The following is a 26,100-nucleotide window of genomic DNA, read 5'->3' on the forward strand; positions in this document are numbered from 1 at the left end:
GAGGTTCGGGTGGCGGGTGTGCGTCGGGGTGAGAAGGGCGGTTTGTTTGCGCGGGGCGCGCGATCTGAGGTGACGCGCTGCGGTCGAGCGCGACTTCCCCAGGGAAATGTTGACAAACTCCGCAGCACCTCCGAGGTTCCTTCACCCTCACACATCACGTCGCGCCACTCGTGCACCTCTCGTACTGCCAATATAACAATCAGACACCTTTCAGTCGTTCTGATTATAGTTGCGCTTCAGGCAGAAGTCGCATCCTTCGCCCTTTCCTCGTTACCTAGGCGGTAGCTTCGTTCACAACCCTCGAGCTGCAAGCATGGAGCCCATTGTCACCACGCAAGGGAAGCTGACTCAGCTGAGGTATGTTCTCCCCGCGCTGCGCGTCACGCGACTGCTGACATAGCGTCTTATAGGTACGAGCTTCCGCATCGCGTACACGACTCCACCGTATACCCCGTCAAAGCCCCCAATGGCTCGACCATCGTACTATACGGCCACGAGAATGGCGTCGGCATCCTATGGAGAGGCGGACGGCCCTTGAAGAAGACTGCGCCACCTCCAAAGCAGCCAGCGAAGCCAGCGAAAGTCAATGGAACAAGCAAGGATGCCATCATGATCATCGACTCGGACGATGACGAGCCTGCCAAAGCTGCCGCGGAGCCGCTGCCTAAGGCAGAGTTTGAGGATGAAGAAGAAGAGCTCGACCCAGACCAGCCGTATGCCTCGATCGTTCAGCAGCTGTCTCTGTCGCTCAGCACCCAAGTCCTCCACATCGCCGTACCCCAAATACCGAGCGCGTCGACCCTCCGACCCGCGGATACCATACCTCCCATATTCAGTCAAAACATCGTCTTCACTGTCGCATGCGCCGACTCGACCATCTGTATCATCACGCTGCCTTTGAGTCCTCCTCCACATGTCGCAAAAGACAAGCTACACGGCGTGAAGCCCCAGTTTGGCGAGAACGTTGTCAAGGTCCACGGTCACCAGAGCATTCCGATGGGTGTTACCATGACTTGGACTGCAAGAGGAGAACCAAGCTCTGCAGAAGATGGGGACGACGATGTGGATATGGACGAAGAGGAAGAAGACACAGCGAACTCTAGGCGCAAACCCCAATCGCGCACCGACGGAGGCTTCGGCATACTTGTGGCATCCCACTCCGCCGAGCTGGGAGGTCTGCTCAAGCTGTTCCGATTTGAGCTGTCGGAGACGGCACTACAGGTGTCCCATCCTGTCGCGCCTTACAAGACGCTTGCCCTCAGCAAGCCTGCCTCTCGTATTGCCTTCAACACCGCTCAATACCCAAAACCTCGCCATTCGCAACTACTGATTGCGGACTCCGCAGGCACTACGCGCATCTACGATCCTTTTACACTACCAATTCGTAAGCGACGAGGAAGCGGTAGTCGCGCGGAGCCTGGCGCATTTGTGGGAACCTTTAGGTCATCCTTCGAGAGCGTCAAGAACGTTGCGCTCACTCCTGCTGTTCTCCCATCGCGCAAAGCTATCATCGACGCAGCGTGGGCTTCCGATGGTCGTCATATAATAGCTCTCCTGGCAGATGGCGAGTGGGGCGTCTGGGATGTCGACCGGTCTGGTCCAAGTCCTCCAGCAGATCCATCGGCATTTTCTCTTCGGGGGTATGTTGGTACAGCCGAGAAAGAAGGAACCTCTGGCGGCGCATCGAGTCCGAAGCGCGGAAGTCGCAATTCACTCGCTCCAATGACGCCGAATACACGTAAGCGGAAAGAGGAAACACTGTTCCAGGGCAGCGCGTCAAGTTCGACAGTAGCAACCAGAGGTGGCGTTTCTGTCGCGAGCATCAGGTCGAACAACGGAGTATCGGCAGAGGACTCGATCCTCATTTGGTACGGGTCCGAGATCCACAGGATAGCAGATCTGATGAAGTTCTGGACTCGCACTGCTTCCGCCAGCAGCGGAGGTTCCTTACCTGGCCCTGGTCTCCAACAACAGGATGTTGTACTTTGCGGCGAATCCATCACCTCGGTCTCGCAGTTCGACACCACAGCCCAAGCCTCGCGCATGGCCGTCCCAAGAGACATCCTCATCTCAGCAGAGCACCGCCTCATCATCACCGCCAGCACCAGCCAGCCTCTTGGACGTGATCTAAACGCCATGTTCGCGCGCGAAAAGGTGGAAGACGAAACATCGACCCGAACAGACCAGGCTCTCCTCACTCGTGGCGAGCTTGATCTCGGTGGCATGGACAGGATGCTCGAAAGTATGGAAGGCAGCGGAACTAGTGCTGCCGCTTCCAAGAACTTGACCATGGGTGGGCCTCGGAAGGTTCTCTTCGCCTCGTCAGCGGCTTGATCACGAACGAAAGCGCAACGACCGATTTATACTTGAATAACAGAAAGTGCTCCGAATGCACGGAAAGCCGGTACTTGAATACGATATCCCCAAATCATCATTTCGATTATCATAGCCGCCATACAAGCGGTAAGCGGTTCCCAGTGTCCCCTAACATGTCCCTTTCCTCTCCTTCGTGTTCTCAAAAAGAAAGCCCAGACCCAGAACATGCTTTCGCGGCCTAAGGTGGAGCTCAGCGACCAGACCCATTCCTGCTGCTCAGTATAGCCTAGCGATACATCAACTACCGTACTGAACCCACAGTCGCCGACAATCGCCCCTTTTACCCCTAGTACCCCTTACAGGCGAACGGTTCCCGTAATGTAGAAGGTGCCGTCTGTCTGGATAGCTGTGAGCGGTGCGTGCATGAATCCTTCCCAATTTTTCACTCTGAGCTGCTTGTATACCCAGTCGGTCCTTAGGGATGTCAGGTCAGGACGGTATGCGATTCTGTGGTGACGAGGCGCGTGGGTGCATGATGTGCGTGTCTGTCATGGATGCGTGCGGTGTAGTGCCTGCGTGTGGGGAAGGGCGTGCAACATCTCTTGACCTTTGTGATTATCGTGATGTCTGCAATGATATTTGATGAGCCAAGTCATCCATTCTTCGCTTTCTTCGCGCGCGAAACATGTTCGTGCAAGATAAACCGAAATATTATTATTACCCCGACCGTAGCCTCCAACGCCATTGCTAAACAAGATTGATACAACGATGCATGCCTACTCATTCTCGGACCTGGAAGACATGGTAGCAGGCTTTCATGACCACGACCTTACTAAGCGTCGTCCACTACTCTGCCAACAAACCCTTCCAGCCCAGCCATACCCTTGGCACCCCTCTCATTACCCCCGAAAAGCCCTGGCCCACCACCAGGCATGACCAACACCTTGGCACCCATCTCTACGAACTCGCGCGAAGCGATGAATTGGAAGGTCACAATGACCGCACCCTCAGTTGCTGACTTCTCCACCTCATCGTCAAAGCCGAACCCGAAAGCATCATCGTCTCCATTAATGTTCAGCGCAGGGGCTTCGGTACGTTCAGCAGAAACGGAAAGTACCTTCGATGAAGCTCTGACGCTGGCAATGTAGACGACGACTGCGCTACCGACACCGAGATCCTTGACGCCTTCTGCTTGCCCCTCTTCGAATCGCACTGTAATGACTTTGTGCGCTTTAGGCTCGCGAGCCGCCAGTACCATGCCTTTGCGTATTCTGTTTATTGATGGACTAACAATCGGTGTATCGACGGGTGCGAGGCCCATGGTCCCGACCTGACCTGTATGCAGCTTTCGCACGGGTAGACGCAAATTACGCAGAGAGGTAATGCGGACGCGTCGCCATTCACTATGCCGATCGCGCAATGAGGCGTTCTTCGACTTTGTGTTTAGTGCGCCAGGAAATGACCTTGATTGCGGAATAGATGGCTTGCGATTTGGTATTGCGCTACCGCTGTCGCTGTCGTCAGAGCTTACATCGACAGGGTAGGGTCCTAATAGTAGCTCGTCGCCAACAGCCAGAGACCCGTAACGGAGGTAGCCCCCAATGATCGCAGATCGATGATTTGATGTATCTGTGCGGACGCTGTAGACGTCTTCGATATGAAAGAGTGGCGAAGCTGCTGCAGGTGCAGGTAGAGTCACTTCCTTGGGCATGGGCAGTTCTCGAAGGAATGCATGAAGCTTCCGGATTCCTGTTCCTTTGACGGCGCTAGTCAAAATTATCGGCACTGCCGCAAGTGGTGAGTCTGCAAGGAGACTCAGTGCATTGTCGATCTTAGGATCTCCTCCATCAATTGTGTGTAGATCGGCCTCTAGCACAGATGTAGCTGCATCACTGATGAGACAAGGCGTCTTCTTGTGCTTTTTCAATACCGAAAACAACTTGTTACAGATGTTTCCCAAGCCGGTTCTGGTAGCCAAATCGAACTTCGTGATAACAATCACAAGCGGCAGTTCCAGAGCGAGGCATAACTGAAGGTGTGCATGAGACAGATCCAGATCTGCTGCTGCTGGGCCGAGTATTTCTTCAGCTGAGGGTGATGCTCCAAGCTTGCCTGAGGACTCATCGGTGTTGTCAGCTGGAATGCACAGAATTGTCCAATGTGGTTGCCTGGTGAGGTTAGCAAAGTCCACCACATGATGAAGATAAGGCATCCCAAAAGGGTACATGTGGAAGAAGGGGGTGCTATGATATGCAGTGATCACTTACCAGCCAACGATTCCACGGACTGTGGTGCGTCTAAATCGAGGATGACCAGCTGAGTCAGAGAGAAACACAAGTCGACCGGTTTCCGCTGACTCCACAGCCGCGTGAATGTCGATCCATGAGTCGATGTCCTCAGAGCCATAGCTAGTCACTTGTGATGACCCTCCTACATCACGGTACCCTATTAACTCCTGAGTGACAGAGCTGGTCATGCCAGATGCGATTTCGTGTCTGTGTTTCAGAAGACTCAAGCGACTCTTTCCTCGGCCATTGTCCAACGTAGCGGTGGAAAGCGTGCCCAGTAGGCTAGATTTACCGGACATGGTGGCGCCAGTCACGGATACGCGCATCTGCTCGGTGACTCTCGGGGACTCGCTAGCCGGCGCCCCCATGTTGCTCACACTGGCGTCAGACGGCATGTCGGATGCATCCTGCTCATTACTCTTCGTATGGTCGATCAAGTGCTGTTCTGGGCGGACCAGAGCTTCGGCAACTAGCAATTGCGATTTTACAACCCTCTGTTTTGCGGTGCCGGAATCCTCTGTCCACTCGCAATCGCCTACAGGAACCCTGCGCATGACCTTGACTCCACAGCCCAAGCTTGCAGCCATGGCGCGCAAATTGTTCAGGCTCTCTTCCATCTCGTCTTCTGCCAAGCCAACAATAGTTCCGTCGTCCGCGACTCCAATCTCATAGAGCGCACCACTACTCTCCTCCAACCCCGGCAGCAGACGTTGAGGCATCTCGGGCCCTGACAGACGTGCATCGTCGGGAAAATGAGGTATGACAGGTGCCATGGATGATGACATGTGGTTTGGACATGACTGCTGTAGGCGCCACAGCAACTGAGTAGTCAGCTGCTCCAGACGATGCTGCTTTGACTGTGTAGATGCCAGTGGTGGAGGGGTATTAGCCAGGACGCCGGACTCTGATACGCTGCGACCCGCTGGTATAGGTATTTCAGGTCGACGCATGGACCCAGATATATGGCGTGCGGTACTGGAACGGGTGAACGACCGCCGTCGCCTGAGCAGAAGATGTAGCTTATACTCCGTAGGCCCATCTTGGGGCTCCGCCTCCAACCGTGTGATATGCGTATAATCTATATCGGTGGGGAGGGATGTTGCATTTGCGCTCGTCTCGTCATTAAGACCGCCGAGAGTCGAAGGGATTCGTCGGGGGTTCGTGGCTGGCACGGGGGAGTGCGCAACGCCGCCGATAGGCGTGATAGCCCACGGCGACGAAACGCGCGGAGGATCGGGGTCGAAGGTGAATATGGAGGCCATATTGCGTAGTAGAAGTTATGTGTCTTCGTGGTTCTATTCCTCGCGGGAAGGCGCGGTCGGGGTAAGACTGGTCAAGTTGCGTATTGCCGCGTTGCGCTGGTGAGTAAGCGTGGTATTGATCGTGAGTTGGTGTGTAAGAAGTGCGTCCGAAATAATTGCGATAATAAAGGAAGCATCGTGACGGGTGTGTAAGGCAAACGATGAGTAGAACTTCGTCAAGCAATGACTGGAGGCAACTCGTCGACGAGTTGCGTGAGGGTGCCGAGCTGGCGTTCAGAAATTAGAGAGAGACATGAGTGTTGGTAGCTATAGTGATGGTGATGCTCTGAGTGACGGGGAAGCTGCGGTGGCATGAGATGGTCGTCGACTGTTGGAAGTATGGAGGTCGCGACTGCCGTGTTAGTCATTGGTCGTCATTGGTCCTAGCTCTGCGGGGAGTCACCGGTCTGCGGAGCGGCCCTCATCCATCGCTCTCAGCCTCAACACGGATCGCCGCAACAGCAGACGCCCTTTTTCCTGGTGCGATTTACATATCGTATCCGTACTGACCTTGCATTAATCCAAAATCACTGTCGGCTCAAGGCACAGTACTCACTGGTAGGTATCAACACATTCGTTAGCCAACAGCATTAGAAACATCGTGTGGACTGCAGAATGCAAAACCATCTTGCCATACGATCATCTGTTGCGTGAATATCCATGCCTGCATTCAGCAGAGCAAAGTACGAATGTGCTGGTCACGTCTCCAGTCTCGTGGAGACTTTACAAGACTTGGTCCATATCTGCATTCCGCGTTGGTTCTGGAGGGCTTCTTCTATGTATGCTGTTCTGCCAGTTGCATATCAAGAACGATGTCTGGGATCATGTCACATCATAACATACACTGGTCTTATTGCTGACTGATTCCGGCACGGCACGCGTATTCGTATCTGAACGCCAGGCATCGACGGGCTTAGGGCGACGATCGGGTTCAGACACGAGAAGGGCGTAATGTTGGCGCAGGCTGGGTACCCAATAACCTTACCTACATGTGAGTAGGCCGGTAGTAATGACCAGCTCAGCGCATTGCCTACCAGACTAAGAAGGCGTTACGAGATTAAAGATGATGCTGCAGTCGCCAGACAATGTGACACTCTAGCGACTTCGAATCGAAGCACAAAAGACACATGCCGACCAAACCCCAGTGCACGACGGCATCAGAACATCTCGGCGCAGGATTCCGCTAAAGCTCAGCCGGCGGTTGAGGCTGAAATGCTACGAAACAGACACCTAAACGTATATGGGACAATGATATGACCGTATGACAGGCTCGCGTCCACCATCATGAAAGGACTGCTGAAGACCCCTGTTACGGCTGTTGGCCGCCATGTGCGGTTAATCTATTCCCACGCACATGCCGCCGCCTCATTGAAACAGTCCTCCCATCTGGTGGACGGCTCTGACTTTAGCCGGCTTTCTCGAAGGTGACACTGCACGTTTCCCGCAGTAGTGGACACGCGAGCGCTACGAGCCAAACCATTGCCCTGGAGCCCCATGTGTAACCTTGACCATGCACGTCAGCCTTGCACATGCGAGGACCACATGGTTCGAAACTCCGGCTGTTCTCTCTGCGACGGCTCACCACGCGAAGGGGATGCGCGTCAGATGTTGGTGGTTGAGTGCTGCTGGGGATGGCATTCTGATGCTTTCTGTTCGTGTACAAGTTGCGAATGCCTCACTTCTGACAAGCGATGACATATCGCCGACTGCACTGTGGGTAGCCCGCCTAATGGTCATCAGTTGCGGCGCGGTGATCTAGAGGCGCGAGCGCGAGACCAGGTCGGATTCGGGTACGTTGCCGGGTCACTTGCGCGTCTCGATCACATCGTGGAGACGCTCACAGTGCGTGAAATTCCCACGGAAGATCTCTGGATGCACACATGGGCCACAATTTCGTCAAGATCGAACGATACGTACGCAGGTGAGATGTCTATCATTTCTTGGCCACACTGTGCTGCGTTCATCGACTCATGCAGGTGATCTAGAAGGTAGTTTTGCTGTGGGGTGGGGCGGTGTTATGGTCGCCTGAGGAAACATACGATTAGACGCTTTCAGATAGGCAAAGTGGACAAGGGAGGGCTGACGCCCGTCACTGTGCCGCCGGCACTGATGTCCTAGGTTGGTAAACACTCCGGTCATCAACCTCCTAGAGGCAGTTCTGCATCGTTGAGACTCCGTTTAACAAATTGGCGAGCGGTCCGATAGCTCGATCGTTCCAGCCGCGGGCAACACAGACGGCGGAGTGAAGTGATTGAAGCCGCGGCGTTACTTCAAGTCAGCCCGTTCGCCCTAGCGGGTCCTGCATGCCGGATCGTCCATTGCATTACCTTGTAGCTAGCCGCCTGTAGGGTGCTGAGATCTGAGCCAAACACAACGGTTTTCACGTGATGCCGAATGAATGTACTTCGTGCTCCCCTTGTCTCATCCTTGCTAAGTACACTGAGGGATCAAGTGACTGTCATCCTTCCCGCGCAGCCGCGCCCCGCCGGATCATCCTGGCGATTCTCCAAGCTCCATCCACACGTCAGCAAAAGACGTGTCGGGCACGCGCTTGGCTGTGGGGGCGAAGCATGATGGACCGCCGAGGACCCTTTCACGTCATTGTTCCCGGTGCTTGAATTGGACCGAAATCCCGCGTGGTTAGGTACAATCCCTCTCCAAAGCGGTAAGGGGCCAATGAGCAAGGGGTGGTTCCAGCGACTCGGTTCCGACTATACGCTAAGTCTGCCGGGTTTGCAAGGCCAAGCGACAGAGACATGACCTTGCAAATCGGATTTGGGCCACGAGTCTGTCCTAGAGTCGGATGCGTATCATTGTGTTGTGTGTCAGTGCGGGTCCCGCGCCGCAGAGGCAGGGCGAAACATGAATAATGATCTCTATACTCATTTTCCTGATCAGTAATACAGCGTTAGACGCGTTTCTGAGCTGCAGTGGCTGTCTTGGCAGCATGCACGTCGAAGCTTCAATCACACATACTTTGTGCGAGCGACCAGTAAGCCACCGAACGTGTGTTTGATTGCATATTGTACGTTAAAGCCGGAAATATCCACGTCACCGGTGTATCCCAGAGTGGCATATATGCATATGTACGTCTGTAACCCGGTGCTGAAAGCCCATTTACGCGGTTGTCGGTTTCCGAAACAAGGGACCATTCGCATGGCGGATTATTGTTCCGCTGCCCAGTGATGTCAACATGGAGATGAGGAGCGAATGGCCACCAGTATCGTAGCCGCTGTTGTACCGATGGCACGGTTCCTATGAGATACAATTGCCCGGACCACAGTCGTCCACTTGACAACCATTGTCGAATAGTGCGCTGCGCGTTAGTGGCGCCTCTCGGTAGCTTCGGTTCGTTGTTACATGGTTGGTCCTTCTCCACAGCGGTGGGTGCTTTTTACAAGGCTTTTCCCGCACTAAGTCGTGGCGACAACGGCCCGCTAGACTGATCGTTACTCAAAGTTGAGAAAAGCCGTGCGAGGTCAGTCGGCAGCCTGGCTCGCGTGTTTGTGGCTAATGCATGTGAAACCGGCTCGTGATAATTGGTGTGCATCGAGAAGGCATCGAATCGAATTCGGGTAGAGCATCAGTCATGGACATACGGCTCTGTTGTGAAATCAGTCGCAAGTCATGTTTAAGATTACAGTGCTGCAAACCTACTGGAACTACCATACGATCTGATGCTGAATGCTGAATCGTAGAGGTGCTCGGGAAAATTCCCTTCCCAGTCTAAGGTACGAGTTTTCGCACGATTTCGCGCGGCATTGCCGAAGCATGCCGTGCGGGACAGCGTCGGCCATGGTGCTCTGTTCGCTCTTGGACCCTGATAGGGAAGAGGTGCTGACCGATGATTTTGCGTGACCCGTGTGGTCGGATACATCGCAGGGAAAAGCTACAGGGGCACCCTCAACCAGCAGGAACTCCATGTTCCTGCTTTCCTCATTCCTCCAAATCCTCCCGCGATCCCTCGAACGGGTCGGTCAACGCCTTCTTTCGTAATCCAGTCTCATTGGTACGAAGGAGAAGGAGTCCGACGTTGGGTGTGAGGAAATGACATACGCGCTCTTTCAAATAGTTGAGATTGGGATGAGACCGTGTACAGAAGGCCATGTTGTAGCGATTTGGCCAAGTATACGAAGAGATGGTGGTCTTTGCGACCTTGAAGCTGTATATTCGTGGCTTCATTAAGAACAGGCGCTTGCTTGCAAACATTATATACATAGGAACTGATGACTGTTGAGCGATTCGCTGGAAGCCTGGTGCTCAAACACTAATGTCACGAAATGTGACGGAGCCGGGACTGTGTACAAGTCTAAAGCGTACGAGACAAGTCGTAGCTACGATTCCTGCGGCGTAAAAGTGTGCCCTTTGGAAGCTTCGGGTGTCCTGCGGGCCAAATTCCGATTTGGGAAGCGGCACACAATGGTATGGTCGCCAGCTGGCATGCTTCCACCTGTGCGTGTCGATGCTGCACGATATCGAGGCGAAGCCTAATGTCTTTAGCCAGACCGTGACACTTGGTGCTCGGGTATTACACTTAGTTCAACCAGCACCTTCTTTGGTTGTCCTTGAACTGGATAGTTCTAGATCGATCGAGCGATGAGATACAGGATTCATCTACCCACTCGTTTCAGACGCTCTTCTTGGCTTGCACTTATCGTGCGCCATGTGCCCGTTTCTTGCAGTAGTCCGCGTGAATTCGGCTCCACACCTAGGGCATGAGCTTTTCGAGGCGGTCCCTGACTTCTCTCGTTGATGTCGTAAAAGGTTACTGAACGTAGAGAACTGCCGTCCGTTACACCCATGCTCCCAGCATTGGGGCTTCGGTCTAGAGTTCACAACACGTGGCTGCATTGCACTGCCCTGCGTACTTGGAGATGAAGATAGCGCAGGTACTGGACCACCAGCCGGCGGGCCACTCTGCGAAGACTCGTACGATGGATACGCGGCAGGTGTCGTAGAACTTGGAGGGTACATAGTCGGCAGTGGGTGGTGATAATCGCTAGTACCATAAGTAGTTGGAGGGTACGGCTGTGGACTTTCTTCAATCAGTGGAAAGCTTTGCTAGGCGCTTAATTTGACTTACGGCGAGTAAGAGTTGCTTCCCATCGACTGGCTCGGAACACTATTGTGCGGGGCCGAATAGGAGTAGGAATGGGCCGTAGAAGACATCGGAGATGCATGTCCTCGCATCGAATCAACGGGCTGGTGCTGTTGGTAGGGGCTACGTGGAAGAGATGGATTCTGAGGCTGATAAGGCGGTAGAATGTTATGTTGATCGGATCGTCTTTGCTGGCTGTCATTGGGCAGCGGACTCGAAGCATAGGATGAGCTGTATGGATTTGACGCTGATGATCTTGGTTCTGCGTAAGACTGAAGAGGTGGGTAGCCCGACGAGTAAGACGTCTGTGGAGAGCCGTAGTGGCCCATTCCGTACTGCGAAGATGGCATCATGAAGCCCAAGGTGCTGTCGATATTAGAACAGGCTCAATTCTTGAGGGCTGATAGAGTGATATACCTCATATCTTGCAGTTCCAAGAACGAATCGTCCGACTGTCCGACGTCAACCGGCAGTTGTAGCTCGAGGTTGTGGTTACCAGAAACAGACGTTAATGGCGATGGGAAGAAGGTCAGCGCTCGGCTGGGCTGGCTGTGCGGAGTGCGCAGCGACTGTGGGCTAACGCTATGCGCAAGTCCTGGGTTGGAGTCTTGGAGTGGCTCGTGGTGTGCAGAATATGTTGTTTGCGCAAGAGACGAGTCGGGAGACGTATCTCGATGAGAGGTCAATAAATGGAAGGAGCTGTCAGGTGGAATGTCTTCGAGAACGTGTGAAGTATTCCAGGCTAGCGAAAGTGGGTGCGACCCGGGCGTCTGATAATCAATGGGATTGTGGCGGGGCGTTTGCAAGTTTGCGGCACGGTGGGAGCGAGCTCCTCTTATTTGTGGAATTTCTGGTGGCTGAACAGATAGGTTCTGGTCGGCACGGTCCCTAAGTCTTCGTGAGATGGTCGTCGTCTTGGGTTGATGTGGTTTGGGAGACCGATCGGTCATGTTCAATAATGGAAAGGCAACATTTGATGCGGAAGGTACCAGTGGGGTTGACGTACGTTTGCGTTCCTGAGTACGGCCCGTCGGGAGGAATTATACCAGCCTTATGGCGACTTGACTGCGAGGCAGAATCACGTATCAAACCTTGACATTTGATGGTCTGCGCCCTACATGGGGGAAACTGGACGCACAGGAACAGAGCATCTGAGCTTCATGATCCAACAGCAACAGAGCCGGCTTTGCGGCTGCGGACTGGTTGGAGCCTCGAAGGATCCGTATCCTGGTATCGAACCCAAGCCCTCCGACCGTTGACTAGCCACAGGACGTGCACCCGCGATGGGTGCCTGGCAGGTCTGGGCCGGGGTACCCACGCACCAGCGAGAATTGCGCGACTCTGTCTAGGATGGATGAAAGCAGGTATGCCTGTTAGTCTGCCGACGATGTCTTCGCCATAACCCCCACTACTTGTCCGGAAGCCAGCCCCTGTCAATTAGCGAGTGATGCCATCGCCGCAAGTAGTGTTGGCGAAGCCACGAATACTGGCGTGGATGGATGCCTCATTCACCAAGCAGAGGGTTGGTGGCGCTCACGATCCCGCGCCTGTGACGAGGAGCCATGCCGCGTTGAGTCTGGTATAAGGAATGACCTGTCAGATCCCTCTACGTTAGCCGCGGGTGGGTCGCAATAACGCACGATAGACAGAATGTGGGTGTTGTCGGGTAACATGCAGTCGAAAGAGGAGTGGCGTAAGCCCAGCTTCATCTCGAATATTACTGGCACTGCCACGAGAGCCACGAGAGTATGCTGTTCATGAACCCAAATCGCGTGTCATGCTCTGCCGGTGCACAGCTCATTGAGCGGTTCTAATTTTGGCTCGCTGCAGTGTTGCCCGAGCACGTGCTGGGCACTGCCTAAGCGGCCCGTTGTCTTTCGGAAGCGCTGCCGTTAATGTGAACGACGAGAATAAGGCGGCCTACGCTGTCGGAACTTCTGGAATCCATCTCGAAGCTCGAGAAGAAGTTGTGTGGCTTTCTGTACGCGAGTTCGAAGGAGTGTGACTGAAGCCAAGGTGGGATGCTGAGGTGTCCGCGCGTTTCGGAGGGGCACGCGGTGCCGCCGTTCACGGTAGACATCGCGGGCCCACATTACGAACAGCTCGACTCTTGATGTAGTTGTGGAGACTGGAGTTCGGCTCCTCAGAACTGCGGCCAAAGCAATGAATGCGAGCACAGCTACTGTCTGAAGGAAGTCGTAGCCGCTACTACGAGTGCCAAGGTTTCATTGATTGGTCGCAGCCATGCGTCGCTTCTCCAATTGCGACTCTACGCTTCCCTCCTGAACAGCCTCTCATTAAAAACACAAATCAGATCCCGTCCGTTCTCGACTTCGAAGCGGGTCAATTGTGCGTGCCCAGGTGGATCCACTGCGTCGGGGTCGACTTAAGCCGACTTCGTCCATCCGCGACCGCGCAAAAGATGCCTGCCGGCGCCGGCAGCGACCTTGGAACTGTTCGGCTTCATCCTAGCTCTGGCATCCATGCAGGCCCATCACCTCATTTGAGCGCTCGTACCACTGAACATTGGCCTCAATACACGAGATAGCCGCTTATGGAACGAAGACATTGCTGAGCCGCACCCTACTCGCCGACATCTTCGTTGTTGTTCGGCGTTAACACAACGGCGACCACATGACGGCGACCTGAGTCCTAACGCCCCGCCACCTGAGGCTCAGCCCTGGATGCAACTATATCAACGTATAACTTCTAGCCGCTGGCACGCCTAATGATCAGATGGTACGATGCACCTGCCATGGCACGGAGCGAATCTTGGATGTTCATGCGAAACCAGGATGATCTAGGATCGCCCTGGCCGGGCGCAGGGGCTGTAGTCTCCGCACTACCGTTATCGCACTACAATCACAGTTGTCACATTCCTCATACGATGCCTCCTACACCTAATGGGTCACACTATGTTCAACTTTGGAGATCATAGCTTCCCTACCATGGAGCCTATAGCGACCCATGGGGCGTCTTTAAGCGATGTGGATTCCTCGCAGGTTCGCAGCGCCAGTGACAAGTAACTTATTCACCCATACTTCTACAAGCGGGGGGGACCCGCCTGCACTCTTGAGTTGCTGGGATAGAACAGTCTACGCATTTGCAACAACTAGTAGTAGCAACACCTGGCGGATGTGTTGATGAACCGTTAACACAACAGTTGTATAGGTACCCACACAGACGTGTGACATGTCACTTTCATCATACTTCAACATGATCTTAGCAACGAACAGCTATCCTTCAGAAATTTCATTCAATTCCCAAAATTAGTCTATATCAGATCTCGCTTTCGCAAATGAGTACGTCAAATCACAGCCCTCTTAGGCCCACCGCACTGCGCTTCACTTCGGGCTGTCGGAAGCGTCCATCCGCCCCAGACCCCCAGAGCCTCAGGATAGGTACACGGTTTGCCCTACCGTCGAGCAAAAGCTCAGGCAGGTTTTGCGAACCAATGAATGCACGTGGACTACAACGACCAGTGTTTGCGACATGAGCGCCGGGCCCACAGGTACCCATACGGGAGGAAGTCAAGGGTGACGATACTTCGGTTACACCAGGGCCCTAAGGATGAAAAAGTGTGTGCCGCAGAACACGCCTAAGCAGGCGTGAGTGTTATGGGTAATCTTTGTGGCGATCACTATTGCAACGTCACAGATGGGGTGGGAGGGGCTACACCCAAACTGGTTTCCATCAAGAATACACGGATTTACTGCTGACTCGTTGCAACTGCGCTCTCCATCAACGGCAGAGATGACCGCGATATCGTACATCCAATCCTTTGTCATCAGCCCATCATGACGTGTTTCTGCCTTGATGACACACCATCCAACATTCTTGTCGGACACTTTGTGTTCATCTTGAATGATCAAAATCTGATTCCCTCAACTAGTGGCATCATGACGATACTTCGACAACTGATCGCTCACACAAAAAACGTACACTGAAATTGGAACCCACGAAACTCATTGCCTCAACCGATACCTCCCATCTGATTTCACTGTGGAGTAGCGCAGTATGACGCTCGCAAGAAGAGAGAATCTGCATACCCACACTGCAAATGTCGATCGATGCTTGGACAATGTCATAACAACTGGCCATCAGTCGAGATCTGGAGTGCACGGAATCATCCGCGCAGATCGAACACATCAATCCGAGACTCAAACCCGGTAGTTGACGATCTTACTACCAACCATGTCACGTCAACGTAGCCCACTCTGATGATGACACATATTATCCGCTGACTGACTAAGAAGCGAATTCTGCTCACAATGTACACAGCCAAAGTCCCTAGCAAGACGAAGGAGCGAATGCTACTGCTTTGTCGCTCGCGAATCGCAGAGCAGACGGAAGACGGAAGAGGTGACTTCGCGTTTCATGTTCGTCGCTTCCAAAAGGAGCGAATTAAGGAGAAAACCGCATGTCACTGCCTAGACTGGAAGGAACCGCCTAGGTAAGCAGATCAAGACCACGAACCTTGGAATGCAGCCAATGCCTCGAAATGTAGAGCATGTCATGTCATATCGAATCGCATTGTTACTCGCACAACAACACCGACTTCCGAACGCAAATACTACTCTGCAGCAGGAATCGCATCCAACGCCCTCTTAAACGTCTCGACCAACTTGCTTGTCTCCTCCAACCCAACACTAAAACGAATCAAATCCGCTTCCACGCCCCATTTCGCACACCAATCCAACTCGCCATAATGCGCCAAAATGACATACGGCGAGCTGAGTGTAAAGTTTGTACCCAGACTAGGTCCTTTCACTGTATCGAGGTTGTCAAAGAAGGCGATGGCGTCGGCTTTTGTGTAGAAGGTGGCGGAGAGGAGGCCGCCGTAGCCACCGGACGGGTTGCGGCATTTCTCATAGAAGGGGCGCGTTGGTGAGGTTTTGGGGTAGTTTACTTGTTTGACTGGAGGTTGTGTTAGATGGGTGCTGGTTGAAAGAGATCAGGTGTGGAAAAGATACGTACCGCGAGGATGTGCGCTGAGTACGTCGCAGATGGCTTCGGCGTTGGTACCGATACGATCGATTCTTGAGACGAAGTCACGGCTGTTGCGCTCGAGGAAAATGCTGTCTTCGGCCCAGTGGTTGTCTTCGTAGTCTTCTTCCCATGTGCGCTTGAGGAGGGCGTAATTCTTTGCTTTGGGGTTGAGCACCAGTCTGTACATTCCATGTTAGTGCGTGTCTTTCGTCAGTGGCCAGGATTGATGCTCACCCTCCACCCATGACATTGCTGTCTCCGCTGAACACCTTGGTCAGACTGCTGACGACAACGTCCGCATACTGCAAAACATTGACATTGATGAAGTTGCCAATCGTCTCATCTACGACTACGCAGAAGTCGTACTTGTCGGCTAGTTTGCGTATGCGCTCTAGGTCCGGGGATCTGAGTAACGGGTTTCCAGGGAACTCGGTGAAGAGGGCGACGAATCTCTCGCCACCTTCTAATCGTTGCTCGAGGTCGTCCAGCTCTTCTGATGAGCCGAAGCCGTAGAACTGTGAGCCGGGACCAAACTTCTCGGTGATTTTCAAGGTGTCGATGTATGGGAAGCTGAAGCTATTAGAGTGGTACAGACGCGGAGACTGAAAAGCTTACCCATAGACGATGGCCCTCTTTGAGCCCTTTGCTCTGAGTAGATTCCTGTGAGCGTTGAAGATGGAGCTCATTCCCGTGGGGTACAGATAGACGTCATCTTCGGAGAAGCCTGCTACTGGCCTCTTCCTTGCCGCGTCATGATCCAGGGTCATTGCTTCCGTCAAGCTGACGTCCGCTGTTAATGAACCTGCAATGCGCCTTCGAATGGCCAACTTTGCATTCTTGGTTTTTGAGAGATCCAAGTTGCGTCCGAATCTTTCTTCGACGAACTGCGAAGGATCTTGCACTTCTCCGTTGCCGTTGGTGGATGTGTCCGAAGCGCTCAGGTCAATCGACGTCTGCTTCTGATACCGTCTGGGTCCTTTGCACACTCTTGCTGGCTGGTTGACAGTGGAAGCCTCTACCAAAATGCCCTCCTTGAAGAGCTGAGAGCAATACTCTGCTCTACGACTTGAGACACCATCTCCGGAGTGCTGCCAAAATGTCTTTGCGATGCTGAAGCGATCTTTTGGGAAGAGGACGGCTGATACTCTCGGTGAGATAATTTGCAATTCGTCAGAGCGAGCTCTTTCAGCTGCCGGTACGAAATCCAGAATCCGAACTTGTGACGCATCCAGGTCTGGTGCTTGTCGCAAGAAGAAGTCTTGACACCTTGATGCAGTGGTGTTTGTGGGGAATAGCATTGCACTTTCTCCCTCTTTCCCATGCTTCTCGACGATTGCAGCCGCAAAGGCTTGTATGATCTTATGTATGAAGAATCTTGTCGTGGTTAGTATACGTTCGCCATCTGTCTCGCCACACAGTACCTAGGGTAGCCAGTCTTCATTTTGCTGATGACCCATTCTTCACCCTCTTCATATCCAACGTTTGCCCGCCATGTCGGCAGTGACACACTAACCGCCTGCCTCTTATCAGCCTATGGTGTGGTAGTCAAGAGTGAAGTTGGACGCACGTGCTCAGTTGCCGGCGGCAGACTCTCTCCGACTTCTACATCGTTTTCCAGGGCCATGGGCGACATGTTGCAAGCACGACGGAGAAGAATGTGGTAAGGCAGGACTAGAGAATAGCGAAGACACCAGTAACGGGGCAGGTAAATGAGATGTAATGGCGCAATGACTCCCCAATTGCACCATGGCTTATTCCAAAAGCCGATTAGCTCCGACTTCGGCACTTGGGTAGGAAATTTAAGGTTATCGATAATGCAGCGTCACTTCCTCCGCATCGCGGTGTCAGTCCGGAACGTCAGCGCATCCACATATGCACCCTCGACTGGGGCATCTGAGCCCGTTCACGTTCGCACTGGCCCCACTTTGGCGTTGCTTTCTTCTGTAAGGGTTCAGCCTAGCTCTCGATAGCCAGACACCTGAGCACCGCGAGCACGACCATGGACAACCTCACCCCTTCCGACCTCTTCTCGCCCTCCAAAGCGCGTCAGCAGCGCGCACAAGCCCAGGACTGGGCGCACATCGACTCATGGCTGTCGTACAAGTATGCCGGGCGCACGGTGCCGACGTTCGAGCGCAACGAGGAGACGCTCAAGGTCCTCCGCGAGCTGTCCATGGCAAATGAGCGCGCCGACGAGGAGAGGACCGTCATGGAGCGCCTGGAGAGGGAGGCATTGAAGGAGCTGGACGAGGTATGAGAACTGCAGGTCCGCATCAGCTGCCGCGCACCGAGCACCCTGCTCACAACGGTAGGTCCCAAGGAACGAAGTCGACGAACGCATCCTGTCCAGGCTGCAAGCGAGCCTTACCCCCGAAGGCGAGCAAGCGCTCGATGCACTCGCATCCACAGCTGTGGCTCTCAACCTACCGACCGCCAACCCCGAGAGCATCGCGCACGCTCTCATACAGCACACGACCGCCTCGCAGAACCTCACGAACCAGCTGCAGCACATCCACACGCTACAGAGCTACCTGGACAAGCAGCAAGCTCTCCTTCGAACCCAGCTCCACGAGCTCCAAACGAACCCCGCCTTCGCAACGCCGTCCAACCTCCAGCGCCAGACGACCGAGCAAACGCGTCAGGTTAAGCACCTACGCACCAAGATCCGCGAACACGAAGACAAGCTCTCGTCCCTCCAGTCGTCGCAATCGCGCAACATGACGCCGGGGTCCAAGAACGTTGGATCTGCCGAGGCTATAACCGACATGCTGGAGCAGCAGAAGGCTCTTGATGAGCTTCGAGAACGCGTAGAAGGCTTGGAGAAGCAGGTCGCAGAATTCGGTGGCTTGCCTGCGGACAAAGAGGCGGCCAGGAAAGAGGTGGGCAAACTGGATGTTAGGCTTGACGAACTACGGAGGAGACGGGATGAGTTGTTCGAGGGGCTGGTAGGACGGTAGTGATACAAGACGGCTATAGAGACTACGCTACCCTTCGAATCCCATCTCCGCCTACACGGGCGCGTCCGTCAGCGGCACATACTGCACACCATACAACTTTTGCCGCTCGAGACTTCCGTCCTTGTTCTTGTCGATGACATAGATATGCTGCGTCCCGCCTTCCGCGACCGGAACGAAGAGCCGGCCCGGAGCTTTCAGCTGATCGGTCAACGCCTTGTGGTGCACAGCTGCTGCAGCCCCAACATGAATAGCATCGTACGGCGCGCCCTCGGCCCATCCTTCTCGCCCGTCACCAGTCACAAACTTGATTTGTCCCGACTCCAACATCTTCCGCCCATCTTCTGACTTGCCCATATTCGCGTTCGCCATGTCGTTCAACGGCTGGATGTGGTCGATGCCAATAACCGTGCCGTTGGGCGCAACGAGGTTGGCGAGGACAGCTGTGAGGTAGCCCGAGCCAGAACCGACATCCAGGACTTTGGCCCCGGGTTCGAGATAGTCGAGGAGTGACTCGCACGCTGAAGCATGCATGTGTGGTGCGGAGATGGTGGCCTTGTGCCCTAGGGGTTGAGGAGAGTCATCGTACGGTTTGGCTGGGGCACAGTGCGCGCGATCAACCTAGCGACTGTTATCATACTTGAACATGTTGGCTCATCAAACATTCGCAGCCCTACCCGTAACATGGCATCTTTAACACGGTCAGACCGGATCAGCTTGTTCTTTACAAGGTTTGTAATTAGAGCTTCGTTAGTCGCCCCAGAGCTTCGCCAAGCCATGCTGAAAGCTTGACTCTGTGCAGTTACAGATTGGGGCTTGAAGAAGAGGGAAGGTCCGCGTACGCGGTTGAACTTAGTGGAAAGAGGCACCGTGGAAAGCAGTACTAGGGGAGCAAGACGAATGGGGATGATTTAGTTAGACAGAGGTATGCTCATATAATCAAAGACCAGAACAAGCTTGAGCCTAACGCGATTATGTGTGTCAAGAGCTCATGATGCATGCACAGCAAGTACACCGGTGTACATGTGGCAAGCGCGCCCAGGTTACGAGCTCGTGGAGCTGTCAAAGAGGGGTGGGTGTGATGTAAACGCGCCATAACTAATCCCTGCTTATCGATAAGCCTCCGCTCCCAAAAGTTCCAGAGAAATTTCGCGTCGCATGCGCTCACACCTCACGAACCACCACCATGGCACCTCCCGCGACAAAACGCAGAAAGCTCGAGCACAGCGACTCGGAGGACGGCAGCGAAGGAAGTTTCGCCGATTTCGACGGCGACAACGGTGGAGTCGCGCTGGATGGCAGCGATGCCGAGGATGCGCTCGACCACAGCGATGCGGAGATGGACAGCGCAGAAGAGGTCCAAGACGACGATGATGAGGATATGAGCGGGGAGGAAGCAAACGACTTTGAAGAAGAAGAGGACGTCCACGAGAGCAGAAAGCAGACGACTGCCGGCAAAGCGACGAGCGCGTCCAAGCCGCCCAAGAGATCTGCGCCCAGCCTGCAAGACGGCGTATACACTGCGGAATCCTTCAAGTCGAACATGTTCAAGCTTCAGCTCGACGAGCTGCTCGACCAGGTCAAGCTGAAGTACGGTAAGAAGGAAGCTCCCGCAGAGAACGCGATGCGCACCCTCAAGACCATCATCGAGCAGATACCCAGCCGCGAGCCATTGCCAGTATGTGAAGAATGCTTCGAATGGGGTCAATACAAGCTGATCAACCGTAGATTGCTGAAGCCGAGAAAGCGCTTAAATCAGCCGGTGTCGCGGTGCCGTTCCCCAGTCCTCGCCCTCCCAAAGACGCCCTGTACAAGCTGCAGTACGAACGACCTGCGAGCATCAACGCGACCGGCAGTTACCCGCTCAAAACCGCGACTCGACACGACGAAGGGATGTCAATTGATCTGGTTGTGACAATGCCCAGGAGCCTGTTCACAGACAAGGATTACCTGAATCACCGATACTTTTACAAGCGCTCGTACTATCTGGCGTGCCTGGCTGCTGGCATCAAGGCTTCGAAGGAACACAAATTTCAATCATCCTTCGACTTACTGAACGGCAATCAGCTTCAGCCTATCCTAGTTGTACGACCGAGCGGAAACGGCGACGCGGACGACTTCTCGAGCTCCAAGTGCCAGATCAACATCCTGGTCGCGGTACCGGAGAACACCTTTCCGTCAAACAAACTGCTGCCCACCTCGAACTGCGTGCGACCAAAAGGCAGCAACGACGAAGCTTCCACCAAGACACTCACTCCAACGCCATTCTACAACAACACACTACAATCGGATGCCAATGTCACAGCCTACCTCAAGCTTCTTCACGGCACCGCTTCAAGAGCTGATGCGTTCAAGGATGCTTGTATACTTGGACGTGTTTGGCTGAAGCAGCGTGGCTTCGGTAGTCAGATTCGCAAAGGAGGTTTCGGAAACTTCGAATGGGCTGCGATCATGGCTATACTACTGCAGCCAAACGCTGGCACCGGCGCACAATCTGTCTCTTCAGGATTCAGCAGTTATCAACTGTTCAAGTCGACGTTGCAATTTTTGTCCCGAGGTGATCTCACGAAGAAACCGTTCATCTTCCAAGCCACAAACATCAACATACCCAAGGCCGAGACTGCGCCTGTCGTGTTCGATGGCCCTCGTGGACAAAATATCCTGTTCAAGATGACACCATGGTCCTACACGCGTCTACGATCCGAAGCGAAAGCTACCGTAGATATGCTCAGTGACTCTGTGTTCGATCACTTCGACGCGGCATTCATTCTGAAGACGGAGTTGTTGAAGTACCGTTACGATGCCACACTTGAGATACCTCTTGCGTCGCTTGGACTCGAAAACGCCGGTGAGGAATATGACCAACGCGTCAGCGAGACTTGCAAGAAAGTACATAATAGTCTGACTCGCGCGCTTACCGACCGCATCTCGGCTTTGTCATTTACCATGCCCGAAGAAGAGTCGTGGTCGATATCCTCGCGACGTCCCCAGGAGAAGCAAAGCAGAAGCATACTTGTCAACTTCGCTACTGATCCCGCCAACGCCACTCGCACTGTCGACCACGGTCCTTCTGCTGAGAACAAACAGGAAGCTGCAGCATTCCGAAAATTCTGGGGCGAGAAGGCGGAGCTCAGGCGCTTCAAAGATGGCAGCATTCTTGAGAGTGTTGTCTGGGCTGTCAAAGACGCATCTGTTTCCGTGATCGAACAGATCGTACTCTACATCCTTGGCAAACACGTGGGTGAGAAAGTGGCGCAATCAGCCAAATTCTCGAGCGATTCGTTCGGACATCTCATACCAGCTGGTCGCATGCAAGGACAATCTGGGACCGCGCCATTCTTGCCCATCATGAACGCTTTCAGTGCTATGGAGAAGGACATTCGAGATTTGGAAGAGCTCCCACTTCGCCTTCGCCATTTGAGGGCCGCCGACCCACAACTCCGATATGCGTCTATTGACGTTCCTGCTGCAGGCCATACTCCCGCCTCTGTCGTATTGCAATTCGAGGGTTCTGGTCGCTGGCCGGACGATTTGTGCGCCATACAACGGACCAAGATCGCTTTCCTGCTCAGGCTAGCCGAGCTTCTATCTAAGCTTGAAAATGGCTATGTTGTTCGCGTGGGCATGGAAAATCCGTCACAACCAGCGCAGAACCAAGCATTCCTCGATGTTACCGTCGCTGCAGGCTTCACATTCCGTATCCGCATCTACCACGACCGTGAACCTACGCTATTCGACCGCCAGATCAAGGACAAGTCATTGGATGGACCATCAAGGGAATCCGCTGCTGCATCCCTGGCACTCTACAAGCGCGAGTTTGTTCAGTCCCCTATGCATTCGCAGGTACTACAGACATTATGTACCCGTTTCTTGGCCCTCTCGCCAGCCATACGGTTGACGAAGAAGTGGTTCGCATCGCATCTTCTGGCTCCGCACTTCTCGCCTGAGCTTATTGAGCTTCTCGTCATCCGCACATTCCTGCAGCCGCACCCATGGCCTGTACCCACGACCGCAACTACTGGCTTCCTACGAGCTTTGTCTTGGATAAGCCGATGGGACTGGAGACATGTCCCATTGATAGTCGACTTCTCGACAACGTTCTCCGCAAACCCCGCAGATTTGGAGGACACCACATCTAAGGGCATGAAGTCTGAAGATCTCGACCGGTTACGGACGCGCTTCGAAGCATGGCGTCGCATAGATCCAGCCATGAACCGCGTTGTGCTCTTTGCTGCAACAAACCTTGACGAAGAGGGCACAACCTGGACTGATAAAGCGAAGCCTGAAAAGGTTGTTGCTGCACGTTTAACGGCGTTGGCAAAGGCGGCTACACAGGCTGTTCGAGCGGACGAAGACCGTCTGCTGAAGCATATCAACAACAGCAAAGATGTTGCTAAGTCACAGAACACATTCTCGCCCGAAGCACTCTTCACGCCCGGTATCTCCGACTTCGACATCACCATAATAATCTCCCCGAAACACACGCTCAAGCAAACCAAATCCAGCAAATCCACTCCCAAATTCAAGAACCTCGACCTCCAGAAGTCCACGACCAGCTCATCACCGGCCGCACCACCGCTCCCGCAGCTCTTCGCACAAGACCTACTAGAAATCTACGGCGATGCCGTGCTCTGGTTCTGGGACCCGGAGACACTGGACAAGATCGTCGGGCTGTGGAACCCGGTTGTCACTGCGCAGAGGAGCTGGAAGGTCAAGCCTGGATGGAACAGTGTTCTCGTGGCTGGCAAGAAGGATGACGTTGAGATTAAAGCGAATAGAGAGGGTATTGTGCATGAGATTAAGCGGTTGGGTGGGGAGCTTGTTAAGAGCGTTGAGGTTAAGGCATAGTTTATCGAGTGGTGGACGATAGTGACAAGACATATAGGATATCTTTCGAAGGAGTAGTTCAGTGGAAGCAATACCCAAACCAAAGTATTCTTTTCGATGCAGGCATCACGGCGCATTGTTTACGCTAACATATCTTGCATCCTTAGTCCGCTATCAATACCACCATCTCTGCATATTACCAGGTATAATCAAGTTTCTTCCGAGTAGAACGCGGCAGCAATCTCAACAGTACCAACAACACACGTGACGAAGGTCATAGCGTAGTGTTTTAGTATACAGATTCCGTGGAGTTCGGCCGACGTCACGTGAGCGCTTCGCTCAATTTGGCGTGAAGGATTACGCCCGCCTTAAGAACCCGCTTCCTTTGGTCCTGGCGGGTTAGTGCGTTGGTACGCCGTGTCTGTTGTATTGGATTACGCTAGGTGGATGAGGGATAATAGAAATGTAAAGAGACGGTGCGTGGATGAGGAAGGTGCATATAAATAGGATGGTGTCCTGGAGGGCAGAGTAGACAAGACCGTCGTGGTTTCTGCAATGTCTCCAAATGCCGGTATGAGAGAAACTATCCTGGAATCAACTTTTGGGTCTTTCGTGGGCGTAGAAGAAGATGGATTGAGGAGGTATCTCGGAATCAAGTACGCCGAGGTGAAGAACTGGCTCGCAGCGCCCGAACTCATCACTTCGTATGGCAACAAAATCGTCGATGCTACACGATACGGGTAATTTACCCTCTTGCTTTCCATCCTGCAGGGCTGCATACTAACTACACCAGACCACGCGCCCCAGCACCAGACCTCTGCACATTCGAGCAGTCCACCTTGATCCAATGCACCGTCGGCACCGCACCCGAAGTTCCCATGTCCCACTCGGAGTGTCTCAATCTGAACATCACCGTCCCGTCTCTTCCCACGGAAACCGGCAGTGCCCTGCCAGTCATGGTATTCATTCACGGCGGCGGCCTCATTATGGGCGCAAACTCTTGGCCGCAATGGGATCCTGCACGTCTTGTTAAGATGAGCGCCGATATTGGCATGCCAATAGTTGTCGTCAGTGTGAATTACCGACTGGGGGCACCGGGGAACCTGACGAGTGAGGAGTTGAGAAGCGATGGGTATCTGGGGAACAACAGTCTAAGAGATCAGAGGTGTGCGTTGAAGTGGGTGAAGAAGTTCATCGGTGGCTTTGGAGGTGATGGAGAAAATGTTACCGTATTCGGGGTTAGTGCCGGTGCTGGTATGTTATTACAAGTCGTTATCTCAACGTGGATTGCGAGTGTGCTAATGTGAGACAGCCTCCGTATTGCATCATCTGAGTTGCAAAGAACCATTGTTCAGACGTGGGATCAGCATGTCTGGGACACCACTCATGCTCAAACCACTCTCACCCGCTGTGGCCGAAAAGTCTTACAAGGCTGTTCTGCAAGCCCTGGGACTCGAAGACGCTTCCACGCATGATCGTATTCAGAAGTTACTTGCCATGAGTCCCGAAGACCTGGTCCAGAAGATACCAATCAAGATTCCACTCGCTCCATACCTGGATGGTGACATGATCCCCGAAGCGCCCTCATTCGCTAACTTATCAAGTGGTACATTCCAGAGCTTGAACAACACTCGGTGCGAGGAGTTGTTGATCGGCTCGTGCGCAGACGATGGAAACGTCTTCTATTTCATGGGTCTGAGTTCGCGCCTTCCTGGCATCGCATCCGCAATCCATACATCCTTCTCCCGCAACCTCTCATCCCCGGTCGCTCAAGCCGTGTTATCTGAATACAAGATCACACCTTCGACTCCAGATGCGGAGGCCATGGTTTCCATCATTGAACTGGGAACGGATATCGCATATAGGCTTCCGGCACAGTACTATGCTCGCGCTTTCAAGAGGAGGGTTTTCTCGTATCTCTTTACTGAGCCGAATCCCTGGGACGGCATGTTCAAGGGGAAGAGCGTGCATCTGATGGACGCAGTGTTCTTATTTCAGAACTTCAATGAACATATACCTGATCAGGCAAAGATGACGGCCAAGAGAGTCGCGGAGGATTTTGTGACTTTTGCGTACGGGAGGCCTGGTGGTACTTGGGCGGAGGGTCAGACTAAGATATATGGGCCCGACTCTAGCGATGTTGACAGGTTGGAGACATTGAGACAAGAAGGAGCTGTCGATCTAGATGAGGTCAGTGTGGCGTGGGATTTGTTCGTCGCTGGGAAGTAGCGAATGAGAGCTTCTAAGGTCTGGTCGGCCACACTCGTGTCGAGCACCCGAGTTCTCTACTTGTTCTGTCACGACAGTAGCAAAGGTTGCGTGGTAGA

At 53.6% G+C, this 26,100-nt stretch overlaps 6 protein-coding genes across 6 annotated transcripts; 3 read left to right on the top strand and 3 right to left on the bottom strand.

Moving 5' to 3' along the window:
- Nucleotides 1-313: 313 nt before the first annotated feature.
- J4E78_002572 (uncharacterized protein) lies at nucleotides 314-2,334 on the top strand (the record flags this gene model as incomplete). Its single annotated transcript, XM_049363218.1, has 2 exons — nucleotides 314-357; nucleotides 411-2,334. 2 exons carry the CDS (start codon nucleotides 314-316, stop codon nucleotides 2,332-2,334), a joined length of 1,968 nt encoding a protein of 655 aa, XP_049225810.1.
- Nucleotides 2,335-3,148: 814 nt separating this feature from the next.
- On the bottom strand, nucleotides 3,149-5,377 carry J4E78_002573 (uncharacterized protein; the record flags this gene model as incomplete). Its single annotated transcript, XM_049363219.1, has 3 exons — nucleotides 3,149-4,452; nucleotides 4,584-4,672; nucleotides 4,770-5,377. The coding sequence occupies 3 exons, from the start codon at nucleotides 5,375-5,377 to the stop codon at nucleotides 3,149-3,151; spliced, it is 2,001 nt and encodes a 666-aa protein (XP_049225811.1).
- Nucleotides 5,378-15,576: 10,199 nt separating this feature from the next.
- On the bottom strand, nucleotides 15,577-17,625 carry J4E78_002574 (uncharacterized protein; the record flags this gene model as incomplete). Its single annotated transcript, XM_049363220.1, has 6 exons — nucleotides 15,577-15,920; nucleotides 15,981-16,171; nucleotides 16,227-16,562; nucleotides 16,608-17,366; nucleotides 17,414-17,508; nucleotides 17,560-17,625. 6 exons carry the CDS (start codon nucleotides 17,623-17,625, stop codon nucleotides 15,577-15,579), a joined length of 1,791 nt encoding a protein of 596 aa, XP_049225812.1.
- Nucleotides 17,626-17,991: 366 nt separating this feature from the next.
- J4E78_002575 (uncharacterized protein) lies at nucleotides 17,992-18,949 on the top strand (the record flags this gene model as incomplete). The annotated part of the gene is made up of 2 exons (XM_049363221.1): nucleotides 17,992-18,243; nucleotides 18,305-18,949. The coding sequence occupies 2 exons, from the start codon at nucleotides 17,992-17,994 to the stop codon at nucleotides 18,947-18,949; spliced, it is 897 nt and encodes a 298-aa protein (XP_049225813.1).
- A 51-nt stretch (nucleotides 18,950-19,000) lies between these two features.
- J4E78_002576 (uncharacterized protein) lies at nucleotides 19,001-19,725 on the bottom strand (the record flags this gene model as incomplete). The annotated part of the gene is made up of 2 exons (XM_049363222.1): nucleotides 19,001-19,567; nucleotides 19,624-19,725. 2 exons carry the CDS (start codon nucleotides 19,723-19,725, stop codon nucleotides 19,001-19,003), a joined length of 669 nt encoding a protein of 222 aa, XP_049225814.1.
- A 4,621-nt stretch (nucleotides 19,726-24,346) lies between these two features.
- J4E78_002577 (uncharacterized protein) lies at nucleotides 24,347-26,002 on the top strand (the record flags this gene model as incomplete). Its single annotated transcript, XM_049363223.1, has 3 exons — nucleotides 24,347-24,513; nucleotides 24,567-25,027; nucleotides 25,086-26,002. 3 exons carry the CDS (start codon nucleotides 24,347-24,349, stop codon nucleotides 26,000-26,002), a joined length of 1,545 nt encoding a protein of 514 aa, XP_049225815.1.
- Between the last annotated feature and the right edge of the window lie 98 nt (nucleotides 26,003-26,100).

The sequence above is a fragment of the Alternaria triticimaculans genome, assembly GCF_023758025.1.
Source record: "Alternaria triticimaculans strain BMP 0046 chromosome Unknown scaffold_2, whole genome shotgun sequence".
NCBI lineage: Eukaryota > Fungi > Ascomycota > Dothideomycetes > Pleosporales > Pleosporaceae > Alternaria > Alternaria triticimaculans.